This window comes from Micropterus salmoides, unplaced genomic scaffold (genome assembly GCF_014851395.1).
Source record: "Micropterus salmoides isolate LMB-PRFRI ecotype aquatic unplaced genomic scaffold, ASM1485139v1 Ms_hic_scaffold_952, whole genome shotgun sequence".
NCBI lineage: Eukaryota > Metazoa > Chordata > Actinopteri > Centrarchiformes > Centrarchidae > Micropterus > Micropterus salmoides.
In genome coordinates this window covers 1-25,580 of record NW_024044740.1, presented here as the reverse complement: position 1 = coordinate 25,580, position 25,580 = coordinate 1, and the positions used below count along the sequence as shown (strand labels likewise).

General features: G+C 40.0%; 2 protein-coding genes across 2 annotated transcripts; both read left to right on the top strand.

Annotated features, from left to right (window-relative positions):
• Nucleotides 1-423: 423 nt before the first annotated feature.
• On the top strand, nucleotides 424-8,930 carry LOC119896349 (complement C1s subcomponent-like; the record flags this gene model as incomplete). Its single annotated transcript, XM_038709788.1, is given in 10 exon segments — nucleotides 424-776; nucleotides 871-1,011; nucleotides 2,677-2,870; nucleotides 4,940-5,090; nucleotides 5,194-5,309; nucleotides 7,352-7,421; nucleotides 7,508-7,519; nucleotides 7,522-7,635; nucleotides 7,753-7,827; nucleotides 7,919-8,930. Coding segments are annotated over 10 exon segments (1,791 nt in total). The 3' UTR covers nucleotides 8,737-8,930.
• Nucleotides 8,931-10,453: 1,523 nt separating this feature from the next.
• Nucleotides 10,454-19,762, top strand: LOC119896348 (complement C1r-A subcomponent-like). Its single transcript, XM_038709787.1, is given in 14 exon segments — nucleotides 10,454-10,614; nucleotides 10,976-11,189; nucleotides 11,591-11,774; nucleotides 11,869-12,009; nucleotides 14,349-14,554; nucleotides 14,686-14,833; nucleotides 15,032-15,150; nucleotides 15,278-15,356; nucleotides 15,493-15,627; nucleotides 16,259-16,333; nucleotides 16,433-16,635; nucleotides 18,612-18,704; nucleotides 18,707-18,828; nucleotides 19,065-19,762. Coding segments are annotated over 14 exon segments (2,115 nt in total). The 5' UTR covers nucleotides 10,454-10,588; the 3' UTR covers nucleotides 19,435-19,762.
• The last annotated feature ends 5,818 nt before the right edge of the window (nucleotides 19,763-25,580 follow it).

The following is a 25,580-nucleotide window of genomic DNA, read 5'->3' as shown; positions in this document are numbered from 1 at the left end:
TAAAATCCACAAAAAGGAGGCACAAGAATCTCTGGAGAACTCTGGTGAAACACTGGAGTGAAACAATGGACTGACAAAGAGTGAACAGATCAAACCACTTAAATACACTAGTAGGGCTGAACAAAATGGCAACCAGGTGAAACCACTAAGACAATCAAGGAAATGAGACAGGTGCAAATAATCAAGAAAGCTGGGAAGGAACACAAGAGGAAAACCTAAACAATCACTGGCAAAGGACAAAGAAAGCAAACACAATGACACAAAAGACTAATAACCTTCAAAATTAAAACCATTAACATGAAACACAAAACACCAACCAAGAACCATGACCTGTTTAGAAGAAGAATTTAACCTTCAATAATTTAGATTTTTGTTTGGAGGCAGTTGTAAACAACATTGGCGTTTTATTGCCTTGAGGTATAGTGACTCAACTGCAACACTGCAACATATTCTGCTGCTGATAAATGCTGCATAGTGTATTACATCCTTGTCAGCATTTGTGCAATGAGTGATTTTCTTATGATTGTGTTCAGAATAACTGAGCCCAGACACACTTTGGGTTTGCACATCAAATGTATCCCCGATCCTTCAGGTTCTCTATGATGGAAAGGTCCTGGGGAAGTTTTGTAGCCATGAGAATTGCACAGATGGGCATCACCCAGGCAACCATTCCATTATGTCTCCAGGAGACAAAGTCTCCCTCATTTTCCAGACAGATGGCAACAACCCAGAGCGCCACCAGAAAGTGGGCTTCTCTATTCAGCATCAGGCAATAGGTAGCACTTATTCAATTTCTGTCAGCTTTCCTGTCATTTCACTCTTCCACTACTGAGCCACCTCCCACTGACTTCACGTCTCTCTCATTATCAGACATAGATGAGTGTTCAGCGCCAGAACCTGGAGATGGCTCAGATCCACTCTGCTCTCAGATCTGCCTAAACACCCTTGGCACATACTTCTGCTCCTGTCACCATGGCTTCCAGCTTCACTCAGATCAGCGCACCTGTGTGCGTGAGTATTGTGCAGATACACACTTCCCATGTAAGTACACATTAGAGCAGTCAGGACGTGTAGGAAGGAGGAACAATGCTTAGTCAAACTGTGACTCAATTTTCGACTACGTTGACTCACACCAACATTTATTTCAGCCAGAGACACTTTTTGACTAAAATGGTTACAGTTAGTTTTGTCAGAAAGGGCTTTGCTCTTTGTATGAGCTCTGACAAAATCTGAGCAGCAACAAGTAGTCTGCTAGAAGTAATCCCCACTCAACAAAAACATTCAAACCTGCTCAGTCAGGGTTGCTGGAAATATGCTTATTTGCTAGTTGCTTTAAATTAGTTAAGAAGATTGATGTAAACTAAGTTGCCAGATTATTAGGAACACCTAGCTAAAAATACTGCAGTTCAATACAGCAGTGCTGCAATAAATCCTCCATTCACGATGGCTTACTTTTATAATCGATATAACCCATGAAGCTGTGTGGTGGAAGGAGACCAGGTCTGATAATCTGATAATGATGACCAAGCAACGGCTGGAACCTGGACTACAGCACACACAACAATAATCAGAAAATCCTGTATGGGATACAACAACTTAGACTCAGTATGTGTCAGTGGTGAAGATCCAATTATTAACTTTATCATTACAATCCCAAGGGGGTAGAATTGATACAGTAAATGATTTTGGCTTTAATGCAATAAAGAGGTTCAGCTCAAGGTGACTGAACATACAATTAACTCCCCACTATCTTCTGCTACAAAGAAAAGCAAAGTTTCTTTTTATTATTTAACAATAGGCCACATGATGGCTGAGAGGCAGTGTATTGACAGTAGAGTTGTAGAGTCATTGTAAGATGTAGCTGCTAAATAAAATCATTAAATAAATAGTTTGACATAATACATGTATTTGCTGTCTTGCTGGTTAGATGAGGGGATTGACATCATTCGAATGTGTGTCTGGTAAATAGGAGGCTACAGCCAGAAGACAGATAGCTTAGCTTTGCACAAAGACTGGAAACAGGGGAGACAGCTACCCTAGGATAACAAATTAGATATAACATTCAAATCAGTGAGCTTCAGAGGGCCTGGTAGGTAGTTTTTGTTAGCTTTGGACAGAGCCAGGCTGGCTGTTTCCCCTTTGTTTCCAGTCTTTATGCTAAGCTAAGCTGGAGTGGCAATGGAGCAGTGGATAAGAGACATGCCTTTGGTGTGGGAGACCCTGGTTTGATTCCCACCACGACATCCACCAATGTGTCCCTGAGCAAGACACTTAACCCCTAGATGCTCCAGCGGTGCATATGTGACATATATAGCAAGTGTAAGTCGTTTTGGATAAGAGCATCAGCTAAATAAGCCAATCACCAACATCTCCTTTCAGCTGTCTTTATTGTCATGTTTTTCCTTTATTTAATTGTTCCCTCAGACTTTGACAAATTAGAGGACACTGACAGACTGGCACTTGTACACCTCATCTCATCTTTAGGATCAACAGTGTTCAGAATGAGAATTATCAGTCCAGATGAACAAATGTAAAAGCATGAAGTGAAAATGGGAAAACAGAGAAAGCAGAGGCAGGCAAATGATGGTGCAGGGGATGGGGCTGATAATGTATACCTATGATATTGTTAGTTAAAATGATAATGATGGTGAAAATGAACTCTTATCTACAACACAGTGAGTTGTACTGAAGATCTGTCAGGGATGAACAGCGGTAACATATCCAGTCCTTCCTGGCCTGCTTCATACGCAGAGAATGCCAACTGTCAGCACACCCTGTCTGTGGAGGCCCACCTGTGGCTGGAGCTGCACTTCTCTGAAGATTTTGATGTGGAACAAAGCCCTGATGGCCAATGCATAGATGCACTGACAGTAGGTTTTGAGTCAGACTATGTATGTAGGCCTACCTCATGGGTATGTGTCTTTCTAAAACATAGAACTTTACAAAGGAAAGTTCAGACGAAAGTGTTCAAATTATGGATTTGATAACTATTACACATGCCTTTTTTCATTTATTTTATCCTATATTTTGGCCATTTCATAGGCTGTCTGTGTTACACATGTTGAATTTTGTTTGCCTTTGCATAAAATATCTAACTGCCTTGAAAAATGTCATGTACATGTACTTACAACTTTGAATTAAAGTATATTTTACAGTGCTCCTTTTGATGCTGATCCACAGAAAAGGTGAAAACATATCTTTTCAAATTGATCTAAATTAATTACAAATATAGACTACAAATACCTGTTAACACCTCCTCCAGGCCAGTTAGTTTAGTAGACATCTTTGGCAGAAAGTATGGCCTTGAGTCTGTATGGATAGTTCTCTTTCCACATCTGGACACAGCAGTTTTTCTTTATTTTTCTGGATCTGTAGTCTGACTGATTTTTTAATGCCAGAAAACTAATATTCTCCAAAGATGAGTCCTTACAGACAGCATCAGGGTTTCCTCCAGGATGTCCCCACATTTTGCTTTATTCATTTTAGCCTTCTTCCTTTACAAGCCTTTCAGAGCACGCTGCAGAGAAGCATCCCCACAACATGATACTGCACAGTGGGGGTGCTATGTTTTTGGTGATGTGCAATGTAACACTGTGTTTTGTCTAATGGACAAAATGACCAGCTGACTTCAGAGTCTCTCATGTGCATTCTGGCAAACTGAAGCCCAGATATCATGTGAGTTTCATTATAATAGTGGGTCTTGGTTGTAGTCTGCACAATCACTCCAGTCCCAGCCTTCAGAGGTCTGATATCCTCCCTCACTCGGCTCCTTCTTGTCAGTCAGTTTTTGAAGACAGCCCGCCCCATTGGCAGATTTACAATGCATATAAAAAGTATTCACCCCCTTGGATGTTTCACCCATTTGTTTCTTTTATATAAGAAATCATGGTCAATATAATTTGGCTTTTTTGACAAGAATTTGCAAAAAAAAAAAAACCCTCTTTAATATCAAAGTGAAAACAGATTTTTTACAAACTAATGTCAAATAATTAAAAATATTTAAGGTAAATAAGATGATTGCAATATATTCTCCCCCTTTCAAGTGACTGACCGAATTCAACAGAAGTCCAGCTAGTTGATGCCAGCAGTGTCACAGTTAGTGAAAAGGAGATCACCTGAATTCAGCTGATGTCTGTCAAGTGGTTGTAGTATAAAAAACACCTGTATCAGTCTCTGGTTCAACGGTATTTCTACTACAATTGCAACATGAAGAAAAAAGAACATTCAAAGACACTCAGAGAAAAGATCATTGAAAATTACAAGTCAGGAGATGGCTACAAAAGATTTCCAACTCACTGGACATCCCACAGAGTTAAATCCATCATTCAGAAATGGTTGGAGTATGGCACTTGTTTAAATCTGCCTAGAGATAGCCATCCTCACAAACTGAGAGACCACTTAAAGAGCTGTTCACGGCTGATCCCCGAGCAACCTCACAGAGCTTGAACTGTTTTGCAAGGAAGAATTGAGAAAAATCGCAGTGTCTCATATGCCAGCCTGATTGTATCCACACAGACTCAGTGCTGTAATTGCAGCCAAAGACGCAGCTACTAAATACTGACCTGAAGGGGGAAAATATTTATGCATCTTCTTTACCTTATATATTACCTTATATATTGTTAATTAATTGACATTAGTTTGTAAAAATCTGTTTTTTACTTTGATAATTTGTTTTGCAAATTCTTGTCAAAAAAGCCAAATTATATTGACCATGATTTCTTATATAAAAGAAACAAAAGGGTGAAACATCCGAGGGGGGTGAATACTTTTATTGGCATTGTACAGTTGTGCATTCTCCTTTCTTAATGATTGATTTAACTGATATTCAAATACTTGTATCCATCCCCTGCTTTTAAGTAATCTTTTCTGGGAGCTGCTTGAAATGTTTATTTGACTTCCTGGTATAGGGAATAGAATACCTTTATTGTTTTGTTTGCAGATTGAGACTCCCTCTGGGACTCTGGGGCCGTTCTGTGGCCACACGCCTCCCCCATCTCCCTTCCTCACCCACTCAAACCATGTCCAAATCCGCTTCATCTCGGATGGCTTTGGCACAAACAAAGGCTTCTCTCTCCACTTCAAAACCAGAGGTACTGAGCTTCCTCACCTGTGACAAAATGAGAAAAGAATATTTGGTATGGAGTTGTTTTATGGAAAATGATCATAATTGTTCTTTTCACATGTTAATTGCAGACAAGGTCTGTCCAGCAGTGGTAACCCCACACTCCACTGTGACTCCTCAGCAACCAGAATATTCTCAGGGTGAAACAGTGACAGTAACTTGTGATCTTGGCTATGTTGTGAATTCTGTGAGTGTACAGACAACCAGAACCTTTAATAGCTTTACATTTGATGTATTAAAGCCACTGTTCAGCTAATCAAGTTAAGAGTGACAAACACAACTGCCATCCTTATCGATAATATTTTATTTCTTTTTATTATGTATACTACTCAGGGATATTGCACACAGACATTTTAGCCCTATTCCCTACATTTCCTTTAACTTCAACAACTGGTGGTATAGAAAGAATGTCTAAAGATGTTCCATAAGATGATATTTATTTTCAACATGATGCTGAATTGGAATTCCCATTTTTACAAATACTCAACTCTACATTTAGTAAGTGCTTTCCTCTAGTTAAGTCTAAGATCAAGTCAGGCCAATCTGTTGGTAAACCATGGTTCTCTTCAGGATTATTAAAATCCTCTTTAAAGAAAAAAAAAATAATATAAAAAGATGTCTGCAACGTCCAACTCTGATACAAACAAACAATACAAAAGTATATTTTCACATCTACTCTGTATAGCAAAAAATAAATACTACTTGGACAAGTTTAAATAGTCTGTCAATAACATAAATCCACATGGAACAGCATCAATCAATTACTTAATAAAAAAAAAGGCTTCTGTGAAAACTCATCTCAATTTACTGATGGTGATATTTCTGTTACTAACCTTTTTGACATAGCAAATAGATTAAATGGCTTCTTTGCCAATGTGGATAGAACTTAGTGGTTACTTTCCCGCATTGTGTAGATTTGAACCCCCTACATCCAGAGAAGTGCTTGACATTATTGTCAACCTTAACAGTGCTACAGCAGGTCATGCTGAAATCAAGGCCAAGCTTTTAAAAGAAGTGGTATCAATTAGGTTCTCTCAATCTCTTTAAAAAGTGGAGTTGTCCCAAAAGATCTGAAAGTTGCAAAGGTCATGCCGTTATTTAAGGAAGGGGATCCTAACCTTTTCACTATTTACCGACCAATTTCTCTCAAGTTTTGGAAAAGCTAGTCAATGCAATAATGTTAAAACACCTGAATGATAACAATATCCTGAATAAACACCAACATGGATTTTGACAACAATACTCAACATATGGCTCTGTTACAGCTTATAGATAAAATCACCACAGCGTAGGACGATAATGTACAACTGGTATATTTTGAAACTTATCGAAGGCACAAAATTCTGATTTCCAGACTTCACTGTTTTCACGGCCTTCAGGATGTTGGATGCCTAAGGACAATTTTAGAGACACCAATTAACCTAGCCTGCATGTCTTTGAATGGTGGGAGGAAGCCAGAGCACCCGGAGAGAACCAATGCGGACACAGGGAGAACATGCAAACTCCACACTGAAAGGCCAGAGCAACAGGGGTTTGAACCCACAACATCCTTGCTGTGAGGCGACAGTGCTAACCACTGTACCACCGTGTCACCCTCACATTAAGTCAAAAATGTTGGGTTTATTAGTAGATGAAAAACTGTCCTGTAAAGACCACATTGAGTATGTGTGCAAAAAAATCATGATGTCGTTGGGCATTATAAGAAAAGTTTGACCAGTGGTAAATCAATCCAGTCTTTTAACACTGTAATGTATCTGTATCATACTGTAACATCGTTTGGGTAGTAATTATAACCCAAAATACATTTTAAGATTGGTAACTGTGTCAAATTGCTATCAATCTTCAGTTCCCCTGTTCAAGAAAGTAAATCTGTTATCCATTTTCAGCATCAATATATATCAAACATGTGTCTTTTGTATAATTGCAGTCTCAAAATCACAGCTTACCAAGTGTATTTCATAACTTCTTTATAATCCACTCTGATGTCAATTCATAAACAACCTGACAAGCAAAGAATATACATCTTCCCCATTATCATCCAACTCCTGGGCATTACACCATAAAAAAAGAGAGGAACATCACTTTGAAATACTGTTCCCCTCCCAATCAAAACCTGTACATCACTGTCAGTGTTTAAGTCCAAAATGTGTTTTTTATGTCATACCTAAAATTTATGTATGTGTGTTTATGTGTTATAGTTGTTTATTTTTTTTGTTTCATTTCACCCAGACACTTTCATCAGAGTATTTGACAACATGCCAGAGTACAGGCGTATGGACTCCCACTTACATGTGTGAACGTGAGTCTGACTGCAACCAATCGTCTTTCTGGAAAGTTCTTGAGCTGTCTTTAATGTTTACCCCCCACACACATTCTTTCATGTAGCTGTGGATTGCGGTTTCCTGGTATCCCAGAAGATGGCATCCTTCAGTTGGTTGGCTCAGCACACACTCAGTATAAAGACCAGATCCAGTTTAACTGCAGTTCAAAGTACTACACACTGGAAGGAGATGGTGATTACTAAATGACTGTACACATCCCTTTTCTGTTTCCTTTCCTAAACTAACTTATAAGAATAGTATTTCTGGTTTTATTATTGTTTCACCAATATGCATTCTTTAATCTTTCAGAGACCTACATTTGCAATGCCACTGGTGAGTGGGTATCAGATGGTGGCAAGACAGAGCTGCCCAAATGCACTGAAAGTACGCCTTTAAATTGCTTTCTTATATTTCTCATATTAGCCATCATTTGAATTTGAATATGGATCTTTTGATTACTCTTTCTGTATTTCAGTGTGTGGGAAGCCTGAAAAACACCCTGCAAGTACAGGCAGAATATTGGGAGGTAAGAATGCAAAGCTGGGAGAGATACCATGGCATCTCTTGATAAAAGAGCCAAGAAGAGGAGGAGCATCACTGATCAATGACCGATGGGCGGTCACAGGAGCTGTGATTGTGGAAGACATAGAGGAAACCTCTTTGCGCCTGTATGGTGGACTGATAGATGGAAGAACAGCAGATAGGTTGTCTGATGTAGTTGTCGTGGACAGTGAAAGGATCATAATTCATCCCGACTACGTCAAGGGCATTGAAGATCGCACCAGTTTTGACAATGATATTGCTCTTATCAGATTTTCTTCCAGAGTGAATTTAGGCCCAAACCTCATTCCCATTTGTCTGCCAGAGGTAAAGAGAAGTTGGGTGGAAAATGAGCTAGGGACTGTGTCAGGCTGGGGGAAGACAGAAGTGCAAATAAAAAAAGAAGATGCAACACGTTTTGTCACATCTGCCCAGTTAAAATATGCTCATATTGGGGTCAAACCCCTTGCAGAGTGTGAGGATACCCCTTTAACATCAACTAAGAAACGCATGCTTTTCACTAACAATATGTTCTGTGCTGGAGCGGACGGAAAGGACAGCTGCCAGAAAGACAGTGGAGGTCCGTTTGTTTTGCCTATGTTGGCTGAAGGCATGGAGCCTTATTATCTGACTGGCATTGTGTCCTGGGGACCTCCCTGTGAAGAAAGGCAGTACAAGGGTTATTATACCAAGGTGGAAAATTATGTTGACTGGATTAAGAAGACAATAGACACAATAGAAAAAAAAAGATGAGGGAGAAAATACTTTGCTACTAACCATAATAACGTAATCCATGTCAGGACTGATTCAGATCTTTGAAATAAAAAAATGTTTATGAACACAAAGAATACAGTCTTGTATTCAAATGTACCACCATTATTATCACGAAGCTCTGATCACATTACGAATTCATACTTCACTTGTGTATTAAAGGAATTTGCAAATCAGCTGCAGAGAATGTGTGTTTTGACAATCTTAACAATATACTAGTTTTTTGTCTTTTAATCATTAACAGCTGAGACACATAATTTTCTTTCAGGACCTCCATACATTGGAATACTTCATTAATTTTATCATTTATACATGTGCCACTACTATACTACAATAAGAGACTAAGACACACATTTTGAATACTAGGAGGTTGAAATTAGCTTTGATACTGTATGTATTTCATGATATAGCAAGCGTATTAAAAAACACAAATAAATGAATTAAAATGATCTTCAGTGCAGTGTGTTTCAGTGATAATGTGTTCACCAGACAACATTGTTCACACAAGTAAAACAATAACTTCAGTAACTCATGTTGTTGTTTGCAGTTTAAATTACAATCTTCTCATTACCTTTTAAAAGAAATTATTCTGTTGTCTAAATAATTAACACAAAACAATACAGCTGGAAGAGATATCTTAACTTATGATATGATATGTGGACTAGAAAAATATAGTTCTGTTTGTACCAACAGCCTGGAAGAGCTTTACATGAGTAATGCACATGTTCAGACAACCAGAATCTCAGTCCCACTGTCTTGTAATGGTCAATAAGCAGTTTCAGAGTTTCAGGAGCTTGAGGATTCAGTGTTGATGGTATGATAGAGCATTACACACATTTTCCAGGCCACTGTAGTGATTTGTTTTAATGCAATTCTTTCACCACTTCAGTATGATTACTGATTACAATTTTGACTATATTCTAAAAACGTATCTTAGTTGCTCTCTTTAAAAAATGGCTCGGATGTCTCTTCCTCATGTGAGGTTGTAGTAGTTGGAGAACAATTAATGCTCTACTACCACGTAGTGGTGTCAATGGATTTGAAACATCAGTCTGGTCAGGATCAGTTAAAGCTTCCTTTTCCATTGAATTTCTGTATTTACATGTAGTTTTCTCTATTTTGATTTTCACGATTCTCCACTTTAGTTTTACTGTCATATTTGCATTTATGCATGTTTTCTTTTTTTTATCATATGATAATGAGGAGGCAGAACTACAGTTTTATGGCCATGATCAACCCCAGTGACATGGTCAGGTATGGTCTCAATGTGATGTTGCTTTTAAGGGAAAGGGAACACTGTGCTCATTTTACTCCTATGCTTTGCCATGGTGCAAGCAAGATACAGCTGCCTTAATTAGCTGCTTCACCTGGCGTTTTGATTCCCAAATGTTATACCAACATGTCTGCCTGGTCTAAAGTGAAAGGCCATTGCTTCTGTGTAAGCTGAAAAAGTCTAATAGCCTCCTCTAGTGGTAGAATGGTTTGTGGGTGAATGACCCAGAGTTTGAAATATGGAGATAAAGCTTGAGAGCGGTTTAAAAACAAATTCAAGCTAGTTCTTTATATTTTACGTTACTCTCAATAGATAATAATCTTAAAAAATATAAATAATATGAGTTGTCTAATTATCAAGATCTTTGTTATTCTCTTTTTTAGATGATTTAGGAATATGTGTTGTTTGCCAAGACAAACAACACATATTCCTGGCATTAATGCAGTGTTGCTAAACACTGGAAACGACAGACTTTGTGACATTAATGTTTCACTTGATTGTGAGACATTTGCTGCTGCAACAGTGGATCAGTTCACTCACGGATAGAATTTTAATGCAGAGATGGGGTGGACTTTCTGTTTCATCGGGTAAGTTTAGATGGAATTTTAAACCCATTTGTTCTGTACTTAAATCGTTTTTGAAGTATTTGTAGTTATTTCTAGCTTGATTTCAAAATTTGCTGCGTATGCTTTCTATCATTGTAGAGCTGCTTCTTTTTCCATCATTTATTCTCTTCTGTAAAACCAATATTACAGATGACCAGTATTTTATAAGTTGATCCATCTCTCAGTATGCCATATATGAAGCCTCGACAATGTTATACGGTTGCAACATTTGTGTTGATTGTGTCACCATGTTTGTTCTTTCTCTGTTTACATCAACTTTGGACCAGCAGCTCAGATGTCCACAAACTGATAAACAGATCGAACTCTCTCTATTCTTTTCCAGGTTTCTGTATGTGTCAGTGAGTGTGTGCTGGCGGCTGCCTGATTCAGAGCCTCTAATGTATGGGGAGGTCCAGTCCCCCCAGTATCCCCAGCCTTACCCTCCCAACCTGCAGGAGCAGTGGGACCTCAGTGTGCCCGAGGGCTACCAGATCCGAATCACCTTCACACACCTGGACATTGAAGCTTCTGCAGGCTGCCATTACGACGCCCTTACAGTCAGAGTCACATTTCAACACATTGATATCTCAAACAACAGACCAGTGTTCTAATATTTCAGTTCTAAACCTAAGTATGACTCGAGTGCCAGTTTTGACAAACTGACTCAGGCATGACTATTGATGACTTCACGTTCTTAAGTGATCTGGTACCGGGTGTTGTGCCTCTGGCCTCCAGATAAATGTAGCTTTTAGTAATGAGAGGATTTGAGACTTTGTGACCCACACCGGGTGACTCAACTGCAACACTGCAACATATTCTGCTGCTGATAAATGCTGCATAGTGTATTGCATCCTTGTCAGCATTTTTCCAATGAGTAACTTTCTAATGATTGTGTTCAGAATAACTGAGCCCAGACACACTTTGGGTTTGCACATCAAATGTATCCCCGATCCTTCAGGTTCTCTATGATGGAAAGGTCCTGGGGAAGTTTTGTGGCCATGAGAATTCTGCTGATGGGCATCATCCAGGCAACCATCCCATTTTGTCTCCAGGAAACAGACTCACCCTCATTTTCCTGACGGACGACAACAACCCAGAGCGCCACCAGAACGTGGGCTTCTCTGCTCAATACCAGGCAATAGGTAGCACTTATTCAATTTCTGTCAGCTTTCCTGTCGTTTTACTCTTCCACTACTGAGCCACCTCCCACTGACTTCACGTCTCTCTCATTATCAGACATAGATGAGTGTTCAGCGCCAGAACCTGGAGATGGCTCAGATCCACTCTGCTCTCAGATCTGCCTAAACACCCTTGGCTCATACCTCTGCTCCTGTCACCACGGCTTCGAGCTTCGCTCAGACCAGCGCACCTGTGTGTGTGAGTATTGTGCAGATACACACTTCCCATGTATGTACACATTAGAGCACTCAGGACTAGGAAGGAGGAACATGCTTTGTCAAACTGTTGTGACTCAATTTTCGACTACTTTAACTCACCGGACATCTATTTCAGTCAGAGACACTTTTGTCAAGGAACTGACCAGGGACGTGCACAGGAATTTTGAAGGGCAGTTGCTCTGACCTGAAAAAATTCCTATGTCCTTCTCTATCGCCAGCAGGAGGAGGTCAGACAGCCTCTCTTGACCACACTGATTTCTGAGCCTTGATTTGACCAGCTTCAACTTTGAAAAGGAACGTTCTACCGTTGCAGTGGACACGGGTAGAGTGGCATATATTTTGATTAGTTTGAATAGTGTGGGGAATATGACGTTAGCATTGTTTTCCTTGAATACTTCGAGCATAGACTTGACTGTCCTCTTGGGACACTTGTAAGATGCATGGAAGACTCTCAGCTCTGTTTGAAGGTTGGTCTCTTCCCCCTGAAGTCCATAAAACTCACATAGTGAATGTGCTGTATCAACACCTTGGCCAATTTCCTTCCACTGCCCTGGGTCAGTGAGTCTCTGCAGTGACATCACAATGTCCCGAGTCTTCCCTTCCCCATAAAATCTTCTCTCAAGCTCCTGTCTCATTCTGTCCAGAAAAGTATAGTATTTCCTTCCCCTGTAATATTCCTCCAACTTAACAATATAAATGTCACCAAAATACATATGAGAAAAAGAGTTCCTTATATTATTGTTGATTGTTTTTTTAATCATTATTATTTTTGATTTTTTTTCCTTTTTTTTTTATTTGAAAATAAATAATCTGGATTGAATTGACAGATGGGGAAAACTCGCTTCTAATAAAATATTACATAAAAAACGCTTAGATTTCGGAAAAAATACAATCCTTTTTTAACCTTTTGGCTTCCCGTACATTCAGTTGCGCTTCTAGCTCGTATTCACTTCTGTTGGTACGTATCACGTATGGTAACTGGGCAAAACTACGCATGATTTGTTGTAGTATGATTGCATAAAGGAAGGAAACAGGAATTCCGGTAGGGAACAGAATCGACTGACGTGCAGGCAGCGCTGCAGCAGTGCAGCCACTTAAACAGATTTTGCCCTTCCCCTGCTGACTTTCACTTTCGGTGCCCGAATGGAAGTGAATGAGGCTTTGCGATCGCGATTATTTTTTTATGTTATTTTTTTTTCTCGGAAGGGCAACTTGAGTCAGGAAAGGCAAACGGGCAGTTGCCCGGGCAACCAGAGCAACCCCCCTGTGCACGTCCCTGGAACTGACCATTTTTGACATAAATTTTTACAATTAGATTTGGTAGAAAAGACTTTTCTCAGTTAACCCACTTAACAAAAACACCAAAAGCTTAACATGGCAACAACATTGGGATGATGGTATCAGCAGAATAGTCAATTAAAAGTGTCTGCAAATACAAAAAATAATAATAAGGATAATATAATAGATCTTACTAGTAAGCATCTGATGAAAGAATGGTGACACATGAATGAAGCACGTGGTCAATCAGTAAGCTTTGCTGGAATAACATATTTGCTTTGTTTTTTAAAAGTTAGTTGAGAAGATTGTTGCCAGTTTATTAGGAACACCTAGCTAAAACTAATGCAATACAACAGTCCTGCAATAAATCCTACCCTCATGAAGGTTATAATGTTTGATATAAAGTGTTGGACATAATAACCGAAAAGCCGTCGATACAAGGCAATACAAAGCACCACTGCAGCCTCCACAATGACTGTACAGTTGAATCAACACCTCTCTAATATTTCAGCAGAAATGTAACATTGTAACCTTCATTAACATAACATTTATTGCTGGCCTGTTGTATTTGACTGAAATGATTGTTTCATTACTTTTCTGATGGTCTTACTTTTGAGCTCCACAGAGTTGAGGGGAACTTTCATCGGGATGTTTTTTTAAATTATTTTCAGTTAACCTTTATTTTACCAGGGAAGTCCCATTAAGACAGAGTTTCTTTTACAAGAGAGACATGGCCAAGAGAAAGCACAGTTAAATTTGCGGGGCCACTGTTAACATGGAAATATTGATTTTAGCAACATAAAGTTCATAAAGTCAAGGGCAACTTAACTTTAACCTTCTTTGGATAACTATGACATGGATGACTGAGAACCTTCACAGACTTCTTGGCAAACAACAGCCAGACATCGTGACTGTGTGCATCTTCTCTTATTCATGTCATTAAACTGAGGTTGCCAGGTTGTTTACCTGTACATGTGCTTGTACAGAGGTCTATAGGGCTATTGTATGAAAAACGACTTTCTTCCTTTTCCGATTGTGCAGTGTCCTGCGGCGGTGGTATATTTGATGAGCCAGAGGGACATCTGTTCAGTCCAGGGTATCCCAACCCCCCACCTCATGCAGTGTCCTGTCAGTACATTATTTCTGTAGAAAATGGCTTCACTGTCTCTCTTAACTTCACTGACAACTTCCACATCGAGAGTGTTGACACTCTGCAAGGCCCAGTCTGTCTCCATCACTGGTTACAGGTAATGACCATAGGTAATGATAAGCAGCTTCCAAACACTATGTATTTTTCTATGAATAAATGGAAATTAACGGAGCACCAAACAGATTATTTATGCAATAAATGAGCTGTGTACTAATCCTCTCTTAAAAGGTAACCATTCCAAACAGAGAGCCCATGAAGCTGTGTGGTGGAACGAGACCAGGTCTGATAGTCACAAACTCCAACACTGTCACTTTGGACTACCACACTGATAATGACGGCCAGAGCAATGGCTGGAGCCTGGACTACAGCACAAACAGTGAGGGAGAGAGGAATGAGAGTAGAAATAAGCCAATTGGAAATTAAACTGCAATTGATAGCCCTTCCAGGTCATGAGTGTCATTGTCAAAACATTTTGGCAATCAGTATGTTATTGCCATATTGTGTGATGCCAGTTAACGGTTAACAATAGATATACAGTTGATGTTACATGTCTGCTTGTCTCTGGTGTTTGTAGGGGTGAGGTGTCCATTTCCCGGTAATGTAGCTAAGGGCAGGGTCACTCCTATCTTGACCGAATATCTCTATAGAGACTATGTCTATGTGCGCTGTGAACAAGGATACAAGCTGATGATGGTAAGCTGAAACTTATTATGTCTAATACTTAACATCAACACACAGCACTTGTTTATTTGCCATTGTGTATATGATATAAAAAAATACTGAGCTGATATTTTATCATTTTACCTTCTTTTTCTGTCAGGATGGTCAGGAGCTGGACAGTTTCTCTACCATGTGCCAAAGCAATGCACAGTGGCACCTCCCTTTGCCAGAATGCCACAGTATGTTACCTTAAATGTAGAAATTTGTAAAATTAATGGAAACTTTGTTGTGATTCAACCACAGATTATGTCTTCTTCATAATTTTCCTGTGTCACTGGCAAAATATTAATATGTTCTTGTTTTGCTCTTCTACAGTAATTGACTGTGGAGAACCTGAACCTTTGCTGAATGGAGGAGTGACCTTCATGTCTGGCTTTCAGAATCAGTACCGTTCTGTTGTTCAGTATCACTGTAATGAACCATTTTACTCTCTCCTTGGGGGTGTAAATGGTAAGATATTTACATGTAAATATGGTGCAGAGTGTAATGTAGTGTTTTAGATTTGCCCTACCAATCATACTGGCAATTGGTTTCCATTGGCACACTCTTGAAACTTGTTTGAGTTTTATAATCCCTCAAGGGGAAATGCATTCATTTTCATCATTGTTACACATCATAGTGTGGTAATGCAGTGTAAGTAGCCTAAAGACTGATTTCACAGTAAGTCTTGCAGACTTGGTGTTTAATGTGATGAATACACAACTTAAGCAAAAAATGTGCTAATCAGTTTTCAATAGTACATAAATGAATGAAAACCAATGGAATCCTGGAAATACATTTAATACAAAATATATTTTTTAAAGCATTTACATAAGTGCATTTTACAAGCACAGTATTAGAAAAATGGTTAGGTGTGTGCTAATGCAAAGCTAATGGTCCCTAAAGAGTAATTACACACCAAGCTGAAAAACATAAGCATGACTAATGGGTGTGCTCAAAAGTGTGTTCTGTTGTACCTGTAACCACAACCACCGGTGATGTCACGGTGCACTTACACACCCTGGAGTACACTTCTACTTCACTGAAGCTAAAGATTAACGCCAAACCATTTTTTTCCTTTTGTCTTTTCTCTACTCTTTAGTTAGCTTCACCTGTGAAGCAGACAGAAAGTGGAGATCCAACAACGATATTGTAGTCAGTCCAACATGTATACCAGGTAAACCATGCCAAATATAATCTTGTTATTTGTCTACAATTATTCTTTAATTGTGTCTGTACTTGTGTGAAAGTTTACACATGTATTTATCTCATCCAGTCTGTGGCCAGCCTACAAAACACATCTCTGCCTATCAGAGGATCATTGGAGGAAGTGAAGCTCCAGAAAATACCATCCCCTGGCAAGTGTTACTGAGTGTACAAGGAGATAGAGGAGGAGGCATGGTGATTGGAGACCGCTGGATTATGACTGCAGCTCATGTCGTTAAGCATAAAGAAGTTGCATCAAACGATGTTATACAGGTAAGGCAATACATCATCATACCTAAATAGTAGGATAGATGGTTTGCCAATGATTCCCAAAATATCATATATGACTGCTGGAGAGAGTAGGCTACCAGTGACAGGCGTACCGGATGGTCATCATGGTAACAATAAGAAACACCTGGTTAACACTGTGGTAGAAACTGAAGTTGGGTTATATCATGTGACTCACAAAATGCAGTTTGATTAGGTTAAGGCACCAAAACCAAAACCACTTGGTTAAATAAGTAAGTTACTTAAGTTAAGTTAAATCATATAATGACTTATTAACACACATAAGTCAAAATAAGTCAACCTTGACTTTGAGTTGAGTTTTAGTTTCTCCTGGGTAAAAGTCCTGTGTTTGACACATCCATCTATTTATATACTGTGATTCTTAATGCTGAATCATTAATAGCTGCAAGCATGTAGGCCTAGGGCTGACTGTGAAAGTATCAGGCATGTTTTCTTATAATAATAATAATAATTATCATTATTGTCATATGTATGTCTCTCAGCTACGGCTGTCTTTGCGACCAGACCTTTCTTTTCTCTGTGAGAGGGAAGAATTTAGAAAGTTGCGTGTGGAGAGCCCCCAGCTGCAGTAGTGCATGGATCATGCGTAATATTCATCCAACCAGAGGGAACAATCACGAACCGTTCACAGCGCATCGGTCATACTAGCGACACAACCCGTACCAGAGAGGGAGTGGGGCGGACCACGGACAGAAGATCGCGGAGCAATCGTTCCCTCTGGCTGGATGAAGTCTGACACTCCGCATGATCCATGATGATAGAGAAATATTGAGATTAATGTTAATAAGGCATGCTGTCAATATTTTAGAGACTCCCCAAAATATCACAAATCATGCTTTTAGGGGAGCTGATGTCTTATTAAGGCTCCCCCTGGCTCACCTGTAGTTTGCACCCTGGTCAGTACCTATCAAAAGTGGTCCAAGGAAGGAAAAGTGGAAAACCGGCGGCAGGGTCATGGGCATAGGCTCATTGATGTATGTTGGGAATGAAGGTTGACCTGTGTGGTCTGATACAACAGACGAGCTATTGTAAGTCAAACTGCTGAAAAAGTTAATGCTGGTTATGATAGAAAGGTGTCAGAACACACAGTGCATCACAGTTTGTTGCATATGGGTGGTCTGACTGGTCTCAGGGTGCCCATGCTGACCCTTGTCACAGCCGAAAGTATCCATAATGGGCATGTCAGCATCAGAACTGGATCACAGAGCAATGGAAGAAGGTGGCCTGGTCTGATGAATCACATTTCTTTAACATCACGTGGATGGCCGAGTGCGTGTGCATTGCTTACCTGGAGAACACATGGCACCGCGATGCACTAGAAGGCAAGCCGGCAGAGGCAATATTATGCTTTGGGCAATGTTCTGCTGGGAAACCTTGGGTCCTGCCATTCCCATGGATGTTAATTTGGCACTGACCATCTACCTGAGCATTGTTGAAGACCATGTACACCCTTTCATGGAAATGGTATTCCCTGATGGCAGTTTAGCAGGATAATGTGCCACAAAGCAAAGGAATCAGGAATCGTCTGTGCAACACAACAATGAGTTTACGGTGCTGACTTGGCCTCCAAATTCCCCAGATCTCAATCCAATCAAGAATCTGTGGGACATGCTCGCAACTTACTGCGCTCAAAGGATCTACTGCTAAGGTCTTGGTGCCAGATACCACAGCACACCTTCAGAGGTTTAGTAGAGTCCATGCCTCGACAGGTCAGGGCTGTTTTGGCGGCAAAAGGTGGACTTACACAATATTAGACAGGTCACCATAAAGGTATGGCAGCTAGGTGTAAATATAATAAGCTGCGTGCACAGATGACCTATTCAGCCTTATTTTAGGTGGAAGATAGTCTGAGTAAATAGGCTACTATAGATGTTATCTGCAAGCCTGTTGCCTTGATGTTTGAATTGACATTTATTTTCTCCTATTCTGTTGATTTGTAGATTTACATGGGACTTACTGAAATTAAAACCGGGAGTCTCTCTCCTGTGTTTGCCGCCTCTGTCCACGTTCACCCTGACTACAACAACCTCGAGATGCCTTAGACTACAACAATGACATTGCCTTGATCAAACTGCAAGACCCAATCACATTCAACTCATCTATTATGCCAGTATGTTTGCCTGCAGAAGGTGCTACATATGTCACTGGCATGATGGGGTAAATAATCAACTTCTGAGTTTCATTTCATAATCCTGCTCAATACATTTAATGTCTTCTTGTATTTTATTTATTTTCTTTGCTATTAGTTTTATGAACTGAATAAATTTACCTTTAATTTAAATCTTCTTTTTGATTTTTCCCTTTATTTTGCCAATATGTGAATCTTCTGGGCAGGAGACTCTGACAAGTTATTTTTTAGATCACCATTTACTGTCTCTTACATTTGTTTTTAGACTGGTGTCCGGCTTTGGTGTTACAGAAGCAGCCGGCAACACACGGATTTTAACAAATAAGTTGAAGTACGTGCACCTCCCTGTGGTGGAGCAGGAGACATGCAGTAATTCAATCACTTTGTTGAAGAGGACAAAGAGTGATGTACCAAGTCTGACAAATAACATGTTTTGTGCTGGAGTCCCTGAAGGTAAGAAGGACTCCTGCCAAGGTGACAGTGGAGGTCCCTTCACCCTGAGTGAAGACGGACGGTTCTGGGCTGCTGGGATTGTCAGCTGGGGGGTTAACTGTGGACAGAAGGGAACATATGGAGTCTACACCAGAGTTGCCAACTACCTGGACTGGATCAACAAGACTATGCAGGAGAACTGAAACTTTCAGTTACAAATTGATTTGAAGATATGTTGATGAAATAAAAGTAAAACCATACACATCTACAATAAAATAAGAAAAGATAACTAATTTTGCTATAACTATACTCTGCAATACATGTTGTGTCACAAAAAAGCTATGATTTAAGATAATCTTCCAGTTGACAATAACATGATCAAGTGGTAATAAGTGGTCTACTTTTCATGACAAGAACCATTTCAAAACATCCTAAAATCACTGAATGAATTTCATACTGATTGTAAAGACATCGCATTGTATTCAAATCTCCCAAAAAGCATTTTTAATAAAGTGACATATTACAGACTTACATGTGCCTTTTCATGCATGTATCTTAGATTAGACACAGATCTTCTTTCTGGTAAATATGATAACCAGATTAGCATCTACATCAACACCCTCTTACCAACTTGTCACTGTAATACTTTGCACACTGACAGATGCCACTATTGCATATTGTTGGTTATTACTCTCTATGTCTACAGTACTAGTGAATGCTAGACCAAGATGGCAGGCTCTCCTTCCATTCACTTTTTACAGTTTTCATTGTACTGTGCACTGTGCTGATTCTTCTACTCTACTGCACACAAACTCTGTTTTACTCCTCATTCTTATAGTTTGGTTAGTCAGTTATTGAGTCATTGCTGCCCCTGTTCTTTTCCAATTCATACCTGCATTTATTTTTGCCAAGACAAACAAACCCTGGAGGTTAAATTCCATTGCAAAATACTACAAACTACAGCCACGTGACGTTCATGTCATTTTACCTAAAACTGTGCACAGGGACACACTTGTTGAAAACATGGGGTGGACCTTCTGTGTTATATGGTAAGCATGGTAATTTTTTTCACCTTTGTATAGCACTACTATAGCCTCAGCAGCATTGTTAAAATCTGGTCCAAGATTACTAGGGTCCAGCTGACAGACCTGAGCTCCCTTTGGAAAAAACGGGTGGTCCAGAAGGCTAGACAGGTCATTCTGACCATGTTCTGAGTCAGGAATTCTGTTAAATGCCCTTGGGATGGTGCTACCTCGCCCCCCATGGAAAAACTAACCAATGACCTGAGAGGCATTGTGTATTTACTTATTTATTATTTACTTAGGTATTTAATTCCTTTAATTAGTGTCCATACTTGGTCCATGCATGGTGACCTGTGAATTTGCTGCTTTGCTCTGTGCCCAAATGCTTATATGTTGTCACTGACAGCATGTCTGAATGTTTGATTGATTGTGGTTGTTTGTTTTTATTTTGTTTTTTACGACTGGTAGACTGAAACTGAAATGCCCTATGGGAGTAAAGTTGTTTGAATTGAATTGAACTGAATTGATATTTAAATAAAACTAAAGCAAAACTACATGGTTGGAAAATTAAAAAAATGTGTTCGTTTTCTGTTTGCATAAACTCAGCAGCATTTGAGTTTCAACTCTCTGTTTATTCACAATTCCAGGTTTCTGTGTTTGCCAGTGAGTGAGTGCTGGCAGCTACCTGACTCTGAGCCTGTAATGCACGGGGAGGTCCAGTCTCCTCAGTATCCCCGGCCTTACCATCCCAACTTGCTGAAGTACTGGGACCTTTTCGTTCCTGAGGGCTACCAGATCCAGCTGTCCCTGACACACCTGGATATTAAAACTTCCTCGGGCTGCTATCAAGACTCTTTGACGGTCAGAGCCATAGTGAAACTTAATATTATACAATATTCCAACAAATAAAAAACAATAAATCAGTGTTTTTGTACTCAAGACCAGAACCCAAATTTTAGTCTTAATATCTATTACTCAACTTTGACTTGAGTGCTGACCTGTACAAACTGGGGTATTGAATTGGAACCATGACTCCATCACTTTTGCCATCCAACCATCCTTTTTCAGTCTCTCTTATCCAGTGCCGGGTCATGGTGGCAGATATCCTCTCCCCAGCAACGTTTCACAATGATATATAATCTATCCTGTGTGTTCTGAGTCTATCTCGGGCTCTCTTATCAGTTGGATGTGCCCAAGAGGCATCCTGATCAGATAACCACCTCATGTGACTCCTTTCCATCTGACAGCTCTACTCCAAGCTCTCTCCGGATGGCTGAGCTCCTTACCTTATCTCTAAGAGCCACATGAATATGCATACTTATTCTTTTGCTCTCTACACAGAGCCCACGGCCATAGGTGAGAGCTGAAACATAGATTCACTGGTACATCAAAAGCTTTGCCTTCCTGGTCAGTTTCCTCTCCACCACAACTGCTACAATGTCATATTCTAATCTAATCTCATATTATTGCTGATGTTGTTTCAATCCACCTGTCAATCTCAGACTCCAATTTACCCTCAACTTGTGAGCAAGACTCCATGATCCTGGAACTCCTTCACTTGGGGCAGCAATTCACTACCAACCCGGAGGTGGAAATCTGTTTTCTGACAGAGAAACATGGTCTCAGAGACTTTGAGCTGCTGACTCTCCTCTTGACTGGTTCACACTTGACTGCAAACCGCTCCATTGAGTGCTGAATAGGTCTGATTTATAGTGATGAGGTCTGATGAAGCTAACAGAACGCCCAATGAAAACGTGAGAGAACCACCAGCCAAGACAGCCCAACAATGTCCTGAGACTCATTCGCAATTTGTGCCTTGCTGCAGAGGAGCATGTGAGTTCCTTCCAGGCTCTTTCCATGGCTCAACAGTATGCCCAGTCAGGGTCAGCAGTTCTCTTCCCCTACTGAACATACCCTGAGTGTCCAAGACAAACAGCAAGAGATCTGATGATACAACCACAAACCCGATCATCAACTTTTAGCCTAAGGTGTCTGGTGAGTGTTCCTGCTCGAACATGGTGTTTGTTATGTCTAATCAGCACAGCACAGTAGTCCAAAAAGAGAGCACAACTTTGGTTTATATTGGGCAGACCATCTTCCTATCATCCCCTCCCGGTTTCTCCATCATTGCCCATGTGAACGTTGAAGTCCTGCAGCAGAACTATAGAGGCCCTATTGGTATCCTTTCCAGGACTCCACTTAGATACTCTAAGGGCCGGATTTACTAACATCCCAAATAAAAAGAGTACTAAATTGCGTGTGCATTCTAAAATATTGCACGTGCAATTGTAGGACCTGTTATGGGTGATCAACTAAGAATTGTTGTGTAGACAGCAACAGGTGCAAACACAATGGAGGTGGGAGTATTTAAATGAGGCTTCTGCGTGTTTTAATGGTTTCCGGGAGGGAAAGCAGCCAATACGTAAAAACCTTGGTTTGTTTCAGTCTGTGCGTCCTGAGCATGTGGAAATCATATGTACCTGACCATCAGACCTAAAATTGCACTACTTGGGACAGCACACCTTAAATACTGCTTTGGGAAACCCCAGCAGAAACAGATACAGTATGCTGGAATGACCCAGACACAAGGAAATGCAGGCAGATTGTGCTTCTTCCTATGAAGCCTGAATACTCCAAACTAGGGCTGCTTAAACTGACAATGTGATATTTTTCTTTTCTGCGATATATATTGCAATATAGAAAAGACAGAAATTTAACCAGATGAGACTATCCTTTCTAGAACTTTAATTCAGTCAACATATTTCAACAACTGAAAAAAAAAGAGCAGCTAAACACCAGCCCACTTTCAAAAGTTGCTTTTCTTTTTGGAACCAAATCCGCTATTTCAGTGGTTTTCTCCTGTTCCTCACTCATTTTCAAGATGTTTTCCACAACTAATGGGGGTGGGGCCTGCTTTGGTTATTTGATAAACTGATTATTCTGTCCTGGCAGATACGTCACAGTATTGTTAGACAGATAGCGAACTTTAACAATAAGACTCAGTAGGCTGAACTCCCTTCGTAGTACAGGCCACAGGCCACAGGCCACGGGGTTAAGTGTTTTCTATACTGAAATCCTGATTGTTTGCTTTTTGTAAAACTGCAATACAGTATAAAACATGTTACAGGCAAAAATGTGCAACATCAACATAAGTATATATGTATACATAATATGATTCACTCAAAGAACATAAGCAAATTAGCTAAATAAAACACAGGCAAGTAAATCATCATAAATTAGGCTTAACAGCCTGTGCTAACTCTGTAGCCTATATTTAGCCCAGCTAAACCCATGATAACGGTTAGCATGGTGATTAGCATTAGGAGGAGTCAGAACACTGATTAAGAACGATATTGTGATTGGCGGTTCCCTGTGCATGCACAGCCTGCTTGTCACTCACTAGCAACAAACTGTATCCAAGAACCCTTAAATTGGAGTAAATTATGTTACATCAGACAGACTTCTCTTGTAGATTAGTCATGAAAAATGAGAACCATGAGTTTTCCTTTTGTATCAAGCAGCAAAAAAGTTCAGGTGGTTGAGTTAATTTGACTTGCTTGGTATTGTATTGTTCTGTGATGTGATGTGACTATTGCGCATGGGCACATCATGATGCTCAAACGATATATTGTGCAGCCCTACTCCAAACTGTTATTTAGTGCATAGGCACACACAACAGGCAGAGCCTTCATCTCAGCACCTTGTAGTCGCATAGATGTGACCATATAATTCTCCGAGGAACAGAGAAGTGAAATGGCAGATCAACTAGGGGCTAAGGAGTCACTCTGACAACAGATGAGCCTCATTCATTGATCCATTAAGTACACTTAGACTTTAACTCAAGGGTTTTACTGCTACAACCTTACTAGTTCCGGTATGACCAATGACTTATTGTGGATAGTGTTAGCAAATCTGACCACATCCCTGGCCGTTAGGCTACTAATATCTTGTACCAACCAGCTAGATGATGTCATTACTGATATTTTTAACATCTCACTTTCACTGGAGAGTGTTCTTACCCGCTTCAAAACAACCACCGTTGTTATTGTGCCTGAGAAGTCTGCAGTGTCTTGTCTAAATGACTAATGTCCTATGGCAAGTTCTTTCAGAAACTGGATTCCTAGCATATCAAAAACAACATCCCAGGTAGTTTGGACCCTCACCAGTTTGCATTCTGAACCGTCAGATCCACAAAGGATCTCCACTTTCCTTCTGCTTCACAGGTGAAGAGGATCTCCACTGCCCTCTAATCAAGTGTTCACTCACCTTGAAGCACAGACATCAGAATGCTGTTTACTGATTTCAGCTCAGCATTCCACACAGTGTCCTCCATTAATTAAGATGATTTTCTGAATTTTAGCACCCTTGGCTTGTGTACCACACTGACCTGCAACTGGATATTGGACATCCTCAGACAGTTTCAATTGTCATTCACATCTTCTCCGCTCTAGTGCTCAACACCAGAGCTCCTCAGGACTATCTACTCAGCCACCTCCATGACTGCAACCCCTGATATGGAGAGTACTCTGTTGTGAATTTAGTGGACGACACCACAGTCATCGGCTGGATATCAAACAATGATGATTATTTATGTTGGCAGTAAATCAACAATCTTGCAGATTTGTGCACAGAGACCAACTCACTGCTCAGTGTCAACTAAACCAAGGAGCTCATCATTTATTTTAGAAAGAAGACAGAGAAGACACATACCCCTGTCTCCATCAGTGGAGTTCAGGTGGACCAGTTGAACAGTTTCAGGTATAGAAGCAATCCAGCTTCTTTCCCCAGGCTGTGAGACATTTAAAATCACCCCCCTTACTCCCTCAAAATTAATATTTTTTTTTATGTCTTGCTCTGTGTTGTTTGTGTGTGTGTAGCATAACAGGATTACAAATGTTAATTTGGTTATACAGTACAATCGTGTGTTGTAAAATGACCATTAAATGAACCCTTGAACCCATGAGTAAATATTGTTCCTTCGCTTACTTTATGACTTCTGCACTCTTGTTCTACTTTTGACAACTTTATTTGTTAAGCATTTTAGCGAACTGTGTTTGTCAGAAAGTACACTTACACTGCCTTTGTCTCCTGCCAGGCCGTTATTGTAAATAAGAAACTGTTCTTAATTAACTTGCCTGGTAAAATAAAGGTATAATAAAATTTTTGCCCTTTGTACTGTGCAGGTTCTCCATGATCAAAAGGTCTTGTGGAAGTTTTGTGGCCAGGAAATTTCACGTGATCACAGAGGCCAAGAGCAGATCCTTTCTCAAGGCAACAGACTGACTCTCATTTTCCAAACAAGTAACTCCACTCCAGAGTTCCAACAG